Consider the following 16,173-nt stretch of genomic DNA (forward strand, 5'->3'; position numbering starts at 1 on the left):
CACACACACACACACACACACACACACACACACACACACACACACACCCCACTCAGTAAACTCCAGTAACTTTGTCTTACCTTGAGAACAAATGTAAAGACCTCTCTATGCTTCAGGAATCTGGTAGGGTTGGGGGGGGCAGGAGGCAGGAATGAAGACCTGAATAAAAGTGTTGGTTGTGAGTAGTGAGAAGACTAAGAAATGTGGCAGAGATGGAGCTGATAATGACAATAGCTTCCTAAAGTATAGATAAGTGAATGGGTGGACTGCCGTTGCTTTAACTAATGCACTTATTTTTCTCACATTTTCGTCACTAGAGGCAAGTGCAGTTAGTTCCAGTTCTATCATTAACAATTCATATGACCCAAAACAAGTCATGCCATTGCTCTGGGTCTCAGTCTCCTCACCGGTAAAGTGAAGGTGTAGACTAGTTGGTCTTTTTGAACCCTTCTAGCTCTGTCATTCAATGACTTAATGATTTCTGTAGGTCACATTTTCTCATGACGTACTTGGGTTAAAAATCCCATCCATTTTGCCTTTCAGGTTATGTTATCTCTCTCTCTGCTAAGTGATAGGAAAAGCTGCATTATGAAATAGTTAAATATCTCTTTTTTAAAAGCAAGGTAATAAAGTCTTTATGCCTCAGGTGAACAAAAAGTGCCATTCTTGTTGTTATTCAGCCATTTTCCACTAGTATTTGACTCTTTGTGATCCCATTTGGGGTTTTCTTGGCAAAGATGACATGGTTTGCCATTTCCTTCTCAAGCTTATTTAACAGATAAGGAAACTGAGGCAAACAGGGTGAAGTGACTTGCCCATGGCCATATAGCTAGTAAGTTCTGAGGCTGGATTTGAATTCAGGAAAAGTAGTTTTCCTCACTCTAGGCCCAGCACTCTATCGATTGTACCACCAAGGTGCCCCAAAAGAATATCATACTATACATTAAATGAAACTGATAATTAAAAAGATAAGCTTGGATGAGGTGGAAAGCAGGGAGATGTAAGGTATTTTACAAAGTTGTTTATACACATCACCCTTACATAGATTTTGTTAGCTTAAAATTAATAAACAAGGGTAAAATTAAATAGCTTCCAATCCTCTAGAATTATATGTAGTCAGACTATAATGTTAATAAACTGCAAGAGAATGAGCTGAGTGTTAAGACAGATGCCAAGCACATTTCTTGCCCTCATGGGGGTGGATGAGATAATCACACATATAACTGTAATACAGGAAAGACCATAATAAGTACCATAAAAGAGCCATAAGATAAGTTCAGTAAGGATTCAGAGGAGGGAGAGAGTACATGTATTCAGAGGGTTGGAGAAAACTCTATAAAGATCATTCCCTGAAGAATGGGTAGGATTTCAGTAGCCAGAGATAGGAAATGGGAAAAGAGAAGGCCCCACCAGGCAAAGGGGAAAATGATAAAAAGGTACAAGAATAAAAAAAAAAACCCAGGACCGTTTTAGTAAACAAAAAGTCTAGTTTGGTTTGGTAATGACTTTTCATAAAGAAATCGTGGGGGGTGGCGAGGTGGCACAGTGCTCTATTGAGCACTAGCCCTGGAGTCAGGAGGACCTGAGTTCAAATCCAGCCTCAGACACTTACCACTTACTTGCTGTGTGACCTTGGGCAAGTTTCTTTAACCCCAATTGCCCTCTAGAAAGCAAAAAAAAAAAAGAAATCATGGAAGAAAAAGGGGAATGCTAGGTTGGGATTCTCATGTGGCAGGCTTTGAATACAAGGCTAGCAGTTTAGACTTAAGTTAGTAGACTAAATAGAGTCACTAGTAATTTTTTGAGCAGGAAAATAACTTAATCAGAATTGTGTTTTAAACCACTCCAGCAGTGGCATGCATGACGGATTGCAAGAGAAGACCAGGGATCAGGAGACTAGATAGGAAGCTAATGTGATGCTTTAGATAAAAAAACAGTAAGAGCCCTGAATTCAAATTGTGGCAGAATTCAAAAGATACTCCACTGGTAGAATGAACATAATTGAAAACTGATTAGATGTGGAAGAAAGGAGATATGAGGAAGTCTACCAAGATGTGAAGATTTCAAGCCTGGTTTACTGAGAGGATGAACTGCCATTAACAGAAGTAGGGAAGTCAGGAACACACAAAACTTTTCAATGTTGTTATTTAATAAGTTATAGGCATGTACTAGAGCTAATCGGGTGGAGTGACTGGAGAGCCTTGCCCCCACTAAAGAATTGCTGGACTCCAGTCCTGTCTCTGACACATACAAGCTGTGTGACTCTGGCAGGACCCTTAACCTCTCGTTGCCCTTGACCCTCAGTCTTAGGATCAGGAGGTGCTGAGTACGTGCCACCCCTCACTGGTGGAGGGACTTTCCTTGGGTAGTTCCTTATGCCAGTGACATCACAGGTTGAATCCCTCCACCACCCCTTAGGTAAGGTACACAATAACGAATAAGAAATCAGCAGTCTTCTCTCCTTCTGTCCATTGCACAATATAGCACTGGCATTTCATTAAGTACAAGCATTCGATGTACTTAGGGCACATGTCTACTTAATGTATTTTTTGTGTTGCCTGGTACCTCCATCCACTAAAGGCTTCCTTTGATGTTACAGTGATGGGATCCAGGGAACAAGTTCTTGCAGACCATGTTAGCAGCACAAGCCATGACAGATCCCACAGCCAAGCTATGTTCAGAGGGCTCATTATCAGATTGGTCACAGGAGGAAGAGGTTTTTGGCCATAGAAACTCTTGGAAACCAGGCTATGGCTGTTGTGCTTGTCCTTCTCAAAGAGGACTGTGACATCAGGAAAATGATGACATGACTTGTAGTTGACTTGGATTGATCTGAGGGAGGGCTGTGCACGGCCACCAGCCTCACTTTCTCCTCCAGAGCCATCTGGGTCCAGTGGCCAGGTATTCATAAGAAGGACTCTGGAAACCACTGACTATGCTGTAGAGGTGTTGAGATCTACGTTGGCAGAGTGTGTGCTCACATTAACAACAACAGCAGAAACAACAATAATAATAAGCAGCTAACGTTTATATGGTGCCTGCTGCGTGGCCGGCACTGGGCTAAGTGCTACAGATATCATCTCATTCTATCCTCACAATCACAGATCCCTGAAGCAGTGACTGGCGTAGCTCCCATGCACTTGTGTGTGGCCTGGCACCCTCTGCCAAGTCTCAGATGCCACCTCCTCCATGGTGCTTCTTTGATTTCTCCTAATCCTAAATGTTTCCTTCTTCAGAACTCTCATTTACACATTCATCATGCTCTCTTTTGTTTGATAGTATATATGCATTTTTCTTTAGAACCAAGAATATATCTCATTTAGTTTTGTTTCTCTCCTATTGTCTCACTTAGTGTACACTTTGTTTTATTTTGTGTTTTTTTTGGGGGGGGGCAATTGGGGTTAAGTGACTTGCCCAAAGTCACACGGCTAGTAAGTGTGTCAGGTGTCTAAGACCAGATTTGAACTCAGGTCCTCCTGACGCCAGGGCTGGTGCTCCATTCACTGAGCCACCTAGCCGCCCCTTGGTGTACACTTTATAAATGTCATTTTGTTGACTAGTCAACCTGAATATTCAAGCTCAGGGGGAAAATTGTCACGGGGCCCCAATTCACTGCCCTAATTAACCAGATAATTATTCTCTCTTTTGTCATTTAGTGGGAATATAGATATCAAGGTCCCCATTCCTGATTTATTCATTTTGATACATGGAACTTTATCCACAGCTCAAGAAGTCACAGATCACTAGCATTTGCAGACCAACCTGGGATCTGCCACTATGGCCCTAAACTTCAATGTTGCTATGGATGGAGAAAGAACAACCAAGGACTGTGTGAAGGTAATTTTGCAGACACATCCTTCCTTCATCATCATGGAAGTCTGTGTAAGAAGCAACAAGGTCCCTGAGCTCAAATTGTGGCAGGTTCAAGAGATGCTCCAGCAGTACGATGAGCAATACTTGATAATTAATTAGATATAGAAAGCAAAGGGATATGGGGAAGGTCAAAGACGACACAAAGATTTTGAGCCTGGGCAACTGATGGCTTCATGATGTGGCGCAGTTGGTAAAGAAGGCTGATCATCTGGATTTCCCCGATGAGGGATCTAACTCACTGAAAATCCATAGGGGTTAGCCTTCTAATCTACCTTTGTTTTCCTACGTACTAAAGTGAAAACCATGTATTTCAAATCATATGGTGATTTTTTTTAGGCAGATGGATAATGTAAGGCACGTACTTTGGAATCTCTCAAAGAAGCAATAATAATTTCTAAAATTATACAAATTGTAGAAGCTATTCTGATGAATCACCTAGGGCTATGTTTAAGCCAGGCTCATCAAACAAGGGTCTTCAACCTTTTTTGTTGGCCTCTTTGTCCATCAGATGAAACCTAGGAATTCCTCAGAATAGTATTTCATTTAGAATAAAATAAAATGCATAATGCATTAATGGATTAAATACATAAAAATAAATGCATAAAAGGCATAGAATAAAATGCATAGGGTTACAAAGGAAACGAATTATATTGAATACAGTTATCAAAATATTTTCAAAATGAGCTCCCAGACCTCATGTAAAGAATTCCTGCTATAAAGGGAAGCAGGACTTGGCTTTTTTGTAAGAGCTAATTTGTAGCTGGAGGGGCACAGATGTGCTGTGTTAAATATATCTTGAATTTGTTGCTAATAATCTAGCACTACAAATACCAAAAAAAAAAAAAGACTTGATGAATAAGGAAAAAAACAATCAAGATCTAGGTGAAGTTAGAGATGAAAGTAAGGGGTGGCTAGGTGGCACAGTGAATAGAGCACTGGCCCCGGAGTCAGGAGGACCTGATTTCAAATCCGGCCTCAGACACTTTACACCAAAAAAAAAAAAAAACTAGCTGTGTGACCTTGGGCAAGTCACTTATCCCCAACTGCCCTCCAAAAAGCAAAAAAAGAAAAAAATAGAGATGAAAGTAAAAGAACCTCCCAGCCCAGCTACTTGGTTCTAATTGCAGATATATTTCGTGGAATCATCTTTTACTCAATTTTCATGCTTGCTTTTGATCATAAAACAATATGTTACCCAAACCATCAAATAATAGGTCGAATACCTGATTACTGAATTGTTTATTTCTAAGCCTGCTTATAGTCTGCAAGGCCAACCCAGCCAAAGAAAAGCCCCCCAGTTTCCCTCTTGTTATCTCTCCTTCAGTCTTCTCTTTGCCTCTAAGTGTATTTCCGTCACTGTTTTCAAATTCTTTGCTTTGTTAACTCTTACTGTTAGAAAAAAATCACATATGGAAGAAGAAAGCGTTTCTTAATATGTGCTCTGTGTCAGGCACCACGCGGAGCACTTTACAAGCATTATTTCATTTGATCCTGACAACGGTCTTAGGAGGAAGGTACTATTGAGAAATCATTGTTGTACAGCTGTCTTCCATGCTTCATGTCCCCATTCTGAGGTTCTCTTAGCCAAGAGACTGGACTGGTTCCATTTCCTTCTCCAGCTCATTTTACTTATGAGGAAACTGAGGCTTCCACGGTTAAGTGACTTGCCCAAGGTGACACAGTAGTAAGTGGCTGAGTCCAGGGTAGAATTCAGGTCTTCCTTACTTCAGGTCTAGTGCTCTATCCACTGTGCCACTTAGCTGCCCTGAAAGTTGACGAAACTGGGTTAATTGACTTGCATAGGGTCACACAACTATTAAGTATCTCAAATCATATTTGAACTCTTCTTCTTGATTGCACTCTCAGCACTCAATCCACATCCAAGCCACCTAGCTGCCTCACAACAATTCAGCTCATTGACCTTCAATCTAAAGTGTTGGCTCCCTCAAATATATTTGGGGATGATTTGGTTGGGCAAAAAGGAATGAATTTCTAATTTTGGAATTTCATTCAGCAAGTGAAAAAGATGTTTTAGAAGCTAAATATTCTTAGGAGGCTCTAAGAAATCACTCCACTCTGGGGCAGCTATGGCACAGTGAATAGAGCACCAGCCCTGGCAACAGGAGGACCTGAGTTCAAATCCGACCTCAGACACTAGCTGTGTGACCTTGGGCAAGTCACTTAACCCCAATTGCTCTGCCTTCCCTCCTCCAAAAGAAAAAGAAAAAAGAAATCACTCCACTCAACCAAAGGTATGCTTTAATCTCACATAGGTATACCCAAATTGACTATTTTGTAAAAGTACAAAATTTTTCCTTTCCATTTTCTTGGTGTCATATCAATAGTGGACCTGAACTTATGAGGAGTTAGAATAAATTTTGAGTTCAAACGTTTTGCTGCCTTATGTATCATTCAGCAGTCATATGTGCTTGTTTCATGTTCTTCCTTTTCTTCCTTCATGAGTATGGGAAGAAAGGAGGAAGTTGGTAATAAAGAGAGAAAAGGAGAAGGAGGGAAGGAGGAAAAGAAGAGAAAAGAGAGGAGGAGGAGGAGAAAGGGGAGAAGAGGGAGGGAGAGGGAGAGAGAGAAAGACAGAGACAAGAGACAAATCATTTATTAAAAAATAATCCATCCTTCTACTACGTCCAGTGCATGCACACATTCACACAAACACACACACTCACACAAACACACAATCACACTCACACAAACACTCACAAACACACACATTCACACGCACACTCACACAAACACTCACAAACACACACATTCACACACATACTCACACAAACACACAATCACACACACTCACACAAACACTCACAAACACACACATTCACACACACACTCACACAAACACACACACACACACACACACACTCACACACACATTCTACTCTTATCTGAGCTGAGAGGCTATTTCCTAGGCCTTTCCACATCCAAAAAAACCTGAGGTTTCAGATGCTGTTATGTTTCTCTCCAAAAGTTAAACTAAAACAGGTAGTTCATTTCTGCTCACGGCCACTGGGCTGCCAGTGACGTGAAAGGAAGACGTGGGAATGAAGTCAGCCAACATTGATTAAGTGACTAGGAGGGGCCAGGCAACAGTGACAAAAACCAAAAACAGCGCAGTCCGCCCTCAAGGAGCGAGCATTCTTCTTGGGGGATACAACCTGTACCCAGGTAAGTAAATACAGTGAACATAGGATATAATATCATAAGTACTAATAAATGGAGGGATTAGGAAAGGCCTGGAGCACCAGGTGTGTTACACTCAAGCTGTGCTTTGAACAAAGCCAGGGATTCTGCAGATCAAAGGTGAGGACGGGCTGTATTATTGACATAAGGAACTACTTGTGCAGAGGCCGGCAGGTGGAAGATGGGAGGTCCTGTATGGCCCGGTTTAAGGTAGAAGAGCAGATGTGGACTAGAGTGGTTGGAGATGGTTTAAGTAGCATTGGAACCAGACCTTGAAGCAAGGGTTAAGCAGAGAGGAGGCGACAGAGCATTTCAATTAGAGACAGCAGCATGAGCAAAGATCAGAAATGGTTGAGTGACAGTAGGCAGATTTTTTACTTAAATGGAGCTAGAGATTTTTTTTTTATTGGAGGGTTATATGGAAGTAAGGGAAGATAGGTAGATTGGGTCCCAAAATTAAAGAACACTCAATTTGAGTTTCATTTTTATCCTCTAGGCAATGGGGTACCATTAGAAGTTTTCTCACAAGGAGTGGCCTGATAAAAGTGGCATTTATCGAATCAAGTGGCTATTTTCTGCTGTGATTTAAAAATTAATACATGAAATATCTTCATGATCATATGTGAGTTCTTTTAGTGGCCTAAGAAATTATGAAAGGTATAAAGTAGTGATGGGGAACCTGAGGTCTTGAGTTTACATGTGACCCTCTAGGTCCTTGGGTATGGCCTTTTGACTGAATCCAAATTTTACAGAACAAATCTTTTTATTAAGGGGATTTGTTCTGTGAAGTTTAGATTCGGTCAAAGTGCCGCACTTGAGGACCTAGAGGTCCACATGTGACCTCCAGGCCGCAGGTTCCCCACCCCTGGAAGCACTCAGGAAACTGTGACCATGGAAATTCATGTAAGAAGTGCTAAACAAGTTATTGTGCAACTAGGTGGCAAGGGGACAGTGCTAGGCCTGGATTCAGGAAGACCTGAGTTCAAATCTGGCCTCAGACACTTCCTAGCTGTGTGACCCTGGGCAAATCACTTAACCCTGTTTGCCTCAGTTTCCTCATCTGTAAAGTGAGCTGGAGAAGGAAACGGCAAACCATTCCACTATCTTTGCCAAGAAAACAACAAAAAGCTTCATGAAGAGTCAGACACCACACAACTAAAAAAGCTAAACAACAACATAACAGGTTATTACATACTAAAAGTAAGTATTTAATGAAAAAAAATTCATCTGCTACTAGATATTTCTAAGGATCTTTCCACGTCCACCATTCCATAGTTCTGTAAAAAGACAGTGGTTAGGTAGGAAGGACAGTGGTCAGTTGTTTGACCATTTATAATAAAGAAAAAATAAGGGAAAGTTGGACTGTCTTGTTTTGTTTTTTTCTTTTTAAGCAGAAAGGATTTAAGTTATGTTTATGCCATAGCAGCAGCATTCTTAAGCAAAGCTAAAATAATAAACCAGCATTCATTTGCGGGGGAGAGAATGAATCTAGTAAGTAAATGAACGTTCTTCAGCTTTCCAGCCTCCAGCAGGTAGATAATAGATAGCAGAGCTCACAGCCAGCCCACTAACCCCACCATTGGTCCTAAGTACGTTGGTGTGTGACAGAATGTGGATGTTTAAGAAGTCAGAACTCCTTCACAGTGTTTCACCTCTTCAAAACGTCTCAAACATGTCTTTTTTCTTTTGCTCTACAGCAATTTGTGACCATGGGTGCAAGTATGGTGAATGTGTGGGGCCAAACAAATGCAAATGTTTTCCTGGATTTACAGGAAAAACTTGCAATCAAGGTTTGTATAATGTTCTTCAGCTAAGTTCCCTAAGGTCTCAGAGTCTGGCTTCTTGACTAACACTTCTTTTTCTGGCTAGATTATGTTGCTTTTTGTAAGTCTGGATTCATTGGAATGGCTATCATTTAACTAACTCATAAGATCTGCCTGTCGCCTGTTTTCATAGGATCATCAGCACAGAGTTGGAAAGGATTTAGAGATAATTGAATCCCACCCTGTCATTTTAGATAATAATAATAATATAGCATTTTAAGGTTTGCTAAGTGGCTTTCAAATATCTCAGTTTGCACTCAAAACAACCCTGGAAGGTAGGTGATATTATTATCCCCACTTTAAAGATGAGGAAACTGAGGTAGATAGTTTAAGAGATTTACTAAGGGTCACAGAGCTAGGAAGTGTCCAAGGCCAGATTTGAATTCAGATCTTCCTGACTCCAGTTCCAACACTCTATGCACTGCACTACACAGCTGCCTAGATGAGGACATTGAAACCCAGAAAGGTTAGTAGTGATTTTTCCCCACTCACACATATAAGAAAATCTGTAGGGGTGGCCAGGTAGCACAGCGAGTAAGAGCACCGGCTCCAGTGTCGGGATGACGTGGGGATCGAATCCGGGCTCAGATACTTAGCACCCACCCAGAAACACCTGGCTGTGTAACCTTGAGCAAGTCACTTAACCCTGATTGCTTAAAAAAAAAAAAAAAAAGAAAATCTGTCTTTGAACCCAAGTCTCCTAAGGTCAAATCCAGAGCTGCTGTTCTGGCTGTCATGTAGAGTGAGCTTGTTCAATGCAATTGACAACTTCTGACTTTTGTACTATTTGAGAAAGATAGTATTTTCCACCCAGTTGCCATAGTCAAAGATTTTTGGTTATCACCATGTTTCCGAAAGCCTTACTAGAGCAGAGTGTCTGATTAAAACAAACACAGGGCACACAGTTCAGCAAATGCCTGAAGAGTAATTGGACTCTGAGAAGCAATACCCACCTGGGGTCCCTCTTTGCTTAGGGATGAGAACAATGAGATTCATAACATGGAAGAATCACAGAAGCCAAGCACAGCCCCCTCATTTTATAAAGGGGAGGCTAATCGATTTGCCCAGGATCACCCAGTTAGTAATTTTGTGAGGCAGTACTTAAACATCAGTCTTTATGACTCCAAGTCCAGAGTTCTGTGCACTATTCCACACTGCCTCAGTGGTAAAATTCTAGTTAAGCGATACATACTCATTACTTGCTGTTACAACTGGCCTGGTCTTTCCTGCCCTTAATCCAGAATACTACTTCTATACACTAGCCTCCTTTCAGCTATCTCAAACGGTCCTATAGCCTAAGAGAAACAGAGTTTCTGCCAATAGCCTGGTCTCTCTTGATTGAGATAATTTGGTCCCTAAGGGGATGCTAGGAAACATATCCTTCTTTTGGGGAGGGGGGACATAAGCTGAGAATATTGTTCTCATAAATAATAGCATAGATATATCCTTCACCAGTCAGTGGGTTTCATACCATGAAAATCTGTTTTTCTATGAATTTTTCTCTCTGTACCAAGACTCCTTATCGAGGGATTTGAAATGAATGTTTCCTTTCTTGGTCTTTTTCAAGTTCTAGCAAAATATTCATGTTTGTGGGAGTTAGAAACCTGGGAAGGGAAAGTGCCCCGATTTTCTCAAATTTCAGGGCAATCTATCTTTTCCTGAATAGTCTTTCTTACTTAAGTAACCCTGGCTGCAGTTCACAGATATACATTAACAGTGACAGGCCCAAGCATGCCAAACTGTTTTGTTTCCCACAAAACTCCATCCAAGAGTCCAATCAGCTCTGCATTGAAGTTGTGTGATGTGATGTCTGTCTTCCAGCTTCCCATTATATCCAACCACTGGTTTTTCACTCCCCCTATAAAGTGAAACCTAGGCATCCAGAAGAATGGAAAACTGATCTAAAGAGAGCTCCAGATGTATGTTATATTATACTGTACTATATTATAGTTTCTGTGACGCTATATTATGTTGTAGTCTTATTTCATTATCTCTTATTATAATTAGTCAACAAATATTTAATAAATGCCTCCTTATGTGATAGGAGTCAGGGATAAAAGTAATACCTTCCCTCAAGTACCTTCCATTCAAACAAGAGAGACAGCTGATCTACTTAATTATATACCAAACAAATACATAAACACAAAATTATTTGGGAGAAAGACACTAGAAGCTAGGAGGATCCAGAAGGGCCTCAACGAGAGGATAATGCCTAAGCGGAGCTTTGAAGGAAAATAGGGGTAGTTAGAGGTGGAGATGAGGACATCCCTGTCCCTTTACCTTGTTCTGAGTATTTGCTTTAAAAAGAAAAAAAGAACTCTCTACCCAAATTCCCCCCAAAATATACTTAGAAACGTAGCCTGATTTGCAACCAATTGTATTTTTGTAGTTAATAATAACAATAAATTGTATTTATATATTTACTTTAATATCATGTATTTATTTATTTTTAATAATATTTGATGACATTATATATTACACAATATATGTCATGTATAATACAGTATATAATTTAGTAAAGTGTTAATAATATGTTGTCAATAATAATATATCTTATATTATTGTATTGCATACTATATTATATATTACTATAGATAGATACATACATATGATGCATATAATTTTTCCCTATTATTCTATTACAAAGAATCAAAGACCAACAATTAAGAAAAAGCTAAGATCAATTTTAGTTCCATTAATCTGGTTGACTCAAAGTCCTTTCCCGTTCTATATTTATGATTCTATGGATCCCCCAAAATATGTAAGTCATATTAACAAAGTCCATTCTACACGTGGGGTGCAGCCCGTGCAAAGGAAGAGATGGCGTATCATTCGTGAGGATCACGAAGAAAGTCAGTTTGCTTGGGCTGTGGAGAAATAAGAAAATATTCCTATCTTTTTCCCGTGGATTCCCTTTAATAGCTGGTCTGCTGAATGTTTATATGTGGAGACTGCCTTGCTTTTTTCTCTCTCTCTGGTTTTCTCGGGGGGAGTTTCTGGCTTCAGTGAGGTCACATGATCAATTCATTTCCAAAGATAAAGGCATTTTTTTCTTCAATGATTCCTACAGATATGAATGAGTGTGGACTGAAACCTCACCCCTGTAAGCACAGATGTGTGAACACCCATGGCAGCTACATGTGTTTTTGCCTCAGTGGTTACATGCTGATGCCAGACGGCACCTGTTCCAGTAAGTACGAAAAGTCCATCCAGGTCACTCTCCCCCAAACAGAGAAGTGTGCGAATAATTTTGATACCCCTATTCAATTTGATCAGTATCTGCTCAGATCATTGTGGTTTTCTCTGTTTTTATTTTTGACCAAGTATCAATGATTTACTTTGGTGAGTTACGTAGGACAGAATTAAAGTTAAATTGGTTAATGCTGTCAGAATGGGAATTATGTTGGTTAAAACTAATTAACCTGTGATATATTGATGATTGTATTACTTTTACATGATTTGTAAGATCGATTTGTGCTGTGTAGATTTATAGTTTGTTATATGGGCCTGTATTAACCTGTGTTAAGGAGATAGATACAAATTGACTATGCTACACTCCACCTCACCCCAACTTCTGTCTTACAGATGTACCTTGTCGCTGCTTGTACCACAGTTCCCCCTTTCATTGTAGAAGGTCCCAGAATCCTGCTGCCTGGTCACTGACTAAACACTCATGGTTGATGACATGTGGAAACCGTTTTTAACTAAATTCTAGTGACTGATAGATATTTTCCTTAGCCAATCATACGAATTTCCCCTTTTGGGAACTGACCAATCAAAGAATTGTACAATCAAATTCTATTTTTAGTAATCTCTCAAAATGTATAAATTTTCCCTCAAAACTAAGCAGAGGGGTCCATGATTGCAGAGGCAAATGAGTCTTGGATACAATTTCTTAGGGACTACCAATTTCTGTAATAAATTGAAACTGCTCTGAGCACCTCAGTTTCCCTTTATTGTGGATTGGAATTTGGGGGTCATAGGAGGCAGTTTGATCTCTTGCCCATGATTCTTAGGAGCTAGTTAGCTTAAAAAACACAAGATACTAGGTCAAACAAGAGGCATGGAGACTGGAATGCTATCATTGGTTAAAGGACTAAAAGGCTGTGGGAAAGCATGCTTTAATAGTCCTCAGAAGATTTTTTTAAAACACGTACTTTTAGTGACAAGTGCCATCCAGGGGCAAAGAATTTCCTATCCCCTGCACATCTAACATCTCATTCCACTGAAAATTGCAAGGAGGTGCCAGACATGGTTTCAGATAAACATTCCTGAGAAGAAAAGCCTTTCTGTGACAAAGAAAAACGAGGGTCCTGTGGGAGCTTAAGTGTCTGTATAGAAGAGAGAAGGCCTTTCAGGCATTACATTTCAATAAGAAGAGAAAAGCGCCCCCCTTGGGGTCACCAGCACCACCCTCCACTCCTCTCACACACTCATTCACATGCCTTCTCTCCCTTTGCCCCTCTCCTCCTTTCCATCTGCCTCTCCCTCGAGTCCTTTTAATATGTACCATTTATGTACCTTAGAAAAAGGTAGAACCAAGGTGACCCTGTTGAGACTATCAACCCTCTGGCATATTCAACCTTTCACTTGCCCAGTGCTATCATTCCTTGGACCAACTAGGCAAGATGTTCTCCCTTGTTCTCCTTATTCTCTCCATTGACTGACAGCATGATGCAGCAATGCTGTGAATCAGCCCAAAGCCCTCAAAAATCTGCCTTAGGATCATAGATCTGGAATCAGAAGGAATTTCTGAAGCCATCTTATGCAACCTCTCATTTTACAGATGGGGAAACTGAGGCCCAGGGAGGTTAACTTGCCAAAGATCACATTGGTAGTAAAGCTTCAGAAATGGATTTGAACCTATGTCCTCTTCTTCCAGATTAAACAAGCAACGAAAGTTCTCTCTTAAGAAATGTGTGTGTCAGTTAATCCTGAAATGTTTGAGAAAAGCTACCCAATGCCAAAAAAATTAATAAAAATGGAGGAAATTGCTTCAGTCTAGATAGCCAGAAATGTTGCACCATTGTTGTTATTGCTGTTGATGTTGAAGATGACAGACTCTGTTCATTATTTCCTGTCTGTCTGATAAATAATTGATGTGTACATGTTTATTTGATAATTCCTCAAGGGCAAGAAGTGCCTTTGGCCTCTTTTTGTACCCCCAGTCCTAAGTACGGTGTCTGGTTGTAAGGGGGAAGAATTTTCTGCCCTAATTATGCCAATTGTAGGGTGACATGCCCTTCCAGAGAATACTGGGATATGAAAGTTAGAGGGCCCACACCATTTTGGTCATTAATAAATTTTATTAGGGTAAATTAGGTTAAGTTTGGGGAGTTTATTCACAAGAGACCAGCTGTCCTGGACAGCAGCAGGACAAAGTAACGTGGTAGATCCCCAAACCCTCCTTAGGCCAGGTCGGGTCACAGTGCCGCTGTGGTCATGTGTAAACTTCCCATAACGCTCTGACTGCCACAGTACACTGGGATGTAACAGATGCTTAACAAGTGTTTGTTGACTGATTGATTGATAAGTGCTTGTCAAGTTGAATAGATAGAATTCCGCGACAATCAAGGAGAGAGTTAGAAAAACATTATCTACACAAATTTGAAGAAAGAGCTATTGATCTCTTCAAACTGACTGCTCACCCTTATTTATTTGTAGGTTCAAGGACGTGTGCCATGACAAACTGCCAATATGGCTGTGAAGACACCAAAGACGAAGTGCGGTGTCTGTGTCCATCAGCTGGCCTACAACTGGGACCTGATGGCAGAGCCTGTATAGGTATATGAATATCTGATTGAGTTTTCTCCTCATCTGTTAACTGATTGCCTCACAAGGTGGCACAGTGGATAGAGTGACAGGTCTGGATTCAAAGAGATTCATCTTCCTGAGTTCAAAGCTGGCCTCAGACACTGTGTGACCCTGGGCAAGTCACTTAATCCTGTTTGCCTCTATTTCCTCATCTGTAAAATAAAAAATGAGCTGGAGCGGCAGACAGGTGGCCCTGGAATCAGGAGGACCTGAGTTCAAATGCGGCCTCAGACACTTGACACTTCACTAGCTCTGTGACCTTAGGCAAGTCACTTAATCCCAATTGCCTTTCCTTCCTCCTTACAAAAAAAAAATGAGCTTGAGAAGGAAATGGCAAATTACTCCAGTACCTTTGCCAAGAAAAGTCCAAATTGGGTCACAAAGAGTCGACCATGACTGAAAAATGACTGAAACTGAAGTGAATTGTTTGTCAAATATGAATTATGAGTACAAATAGTTTCCTTGAACAGGTCTGGGAAAGCCAGGAGGGACAACATAACCTGGAGAAAAAACATACATGCACACACACACCTATACCTATACACACATATGTGTGTACATGTATGTAAACATATATAATATATATTATATGCCTGTTCATATACATGTGCATGCGTGCATACATAAATACATACATATATATGGAGGGGAGGAAAGGAAGAAGTCCACATTTAGACTCAGAAGTAAAAAAGGATCCTTTTCTTAAAAGAAGCAAAGAACCCGCGTTCACATTCCCATATTTAACGTACGGTATGTGACTTTCAGCAAGTCATTGAAACTTCATTTTCTTTACAATGTCCATTTATCTTCAAGTATCCAATTCAAGTCAAAAGGTGTCTTTTGATGAATTGTCTCCAACTACTCTCAGTCTTAGAAAAAGAAATATGTTTATTGTCTGATCAAAATCCCATCTTCTGTCTGGAGATGTAAAATCCTCCCTTTCTGCAGGAGATTAGCCCTGTGTCATGCTGGATTTGTGCTCAGAAAATCTCAATTGAAATTTCAGCTCTGCCTCTTATTACCTGTATAACCCTAGGCGGGTCACTTAATCTCCCTGGGCCTCAGTTTCCTCATCTGTAAAATAAAGGAATTGGACAAGATGGCTTCTGAGGTCCCTTCCAATTCCAGATCTATTATCTTATGTCTCAAAAAAAAAATATATATATATATATCATGCTTATAAATACTGAGTTATATATACCAAAGGAGCCAGGAAAAAAACCTCCCCAAGGCCATTTAGTCTAAGGTAATAAAGGAGGAAATGGAGGGAGTGACCTACCCAAGGAATGCTTTTGTAAAGCAAAGAATTATTTTGTGGAGCAAATGAATCGTGGCTATTATTGAGTTGTTTCAGTCAGATTCTTCGTGACCCCATTTGGGGTTCTGAACAACGACTGAACAAAAACAACAAAATGGGAATGAGAATACTTGACCAACCTACTACACAAGGTCACAATAAAAATCA

The 16,173-nt window shown here is 40.3% G+C and overlaps 3 protein-coding genes across 4 annotated transcripts in view; all 3 read left to right on the forward strand.

The window, feature by feature from the left end:
* OFD1 (OFD1 centriole and centriolar satellite protein) overlaps positions 1-16,173 on the forward strand; it is a 344,344-nt gene that overhangs the window by 104,230 nt on the left and 223,941 nt on the right. The window lies entirely within an intron of this gene.
* RAB9A (RAB9A, member RAS oncogene family) overlaps positions 1-16,173 on the forward strand; it is a 271,297-nt gene that overhangs the window by 104,230 nt on the left and 150,894 nt on the right. The window lies entirely within an intron of this gene.
* The window catches only part of EGFL6 (EGF like domain multiple 6), a 68,144-nt gene that overhangs the window by 10,102 nt on the left and 41,869 nt on the right, over positions 1-16,173 (forward strand). Inside the window, exons 2-5 of one of the 2 annotated variants that reach the window (XM_069100599.1) lie at positions 3,725-3,837; positions 8,769-8,861; positions 11,965-12,084; positions 14,559-14,678. In XM_069100599.1, the coding sequence (XP_068956700.1) occupies positions 3,725-3,837; positions 8,769-8,861; positions 11,965-12,084; positions 14,559-14,678 (446 nt within the window). The remainder of the gene's footprint in view (positions 1-3,724; positions 3,838-8,768; positions 8,862-11,964; positions 12,085-14,558; positions 14,679-16,173) is intronic. The other variant, XM_069100600.1, reaches the window with a different exon arrangement.

Source organism: Petaurus breviceps, unplaced genomic scaffold, assembly GCF_028583685.1.
Source record: "Petaurus breviceps papuanus isolate PSGF00001 unplaced genomic scaffold, PetGlider_PUasm1.0 419, whole genome shotgun sequence".
Classification (NCBI taxonomy): domain Eukaryota; kingdom Metazoa; phylum Chordata; class Mammalia; order Diprotodontia; family Petauridae; genus Petaurus; species Petaurus breviceps.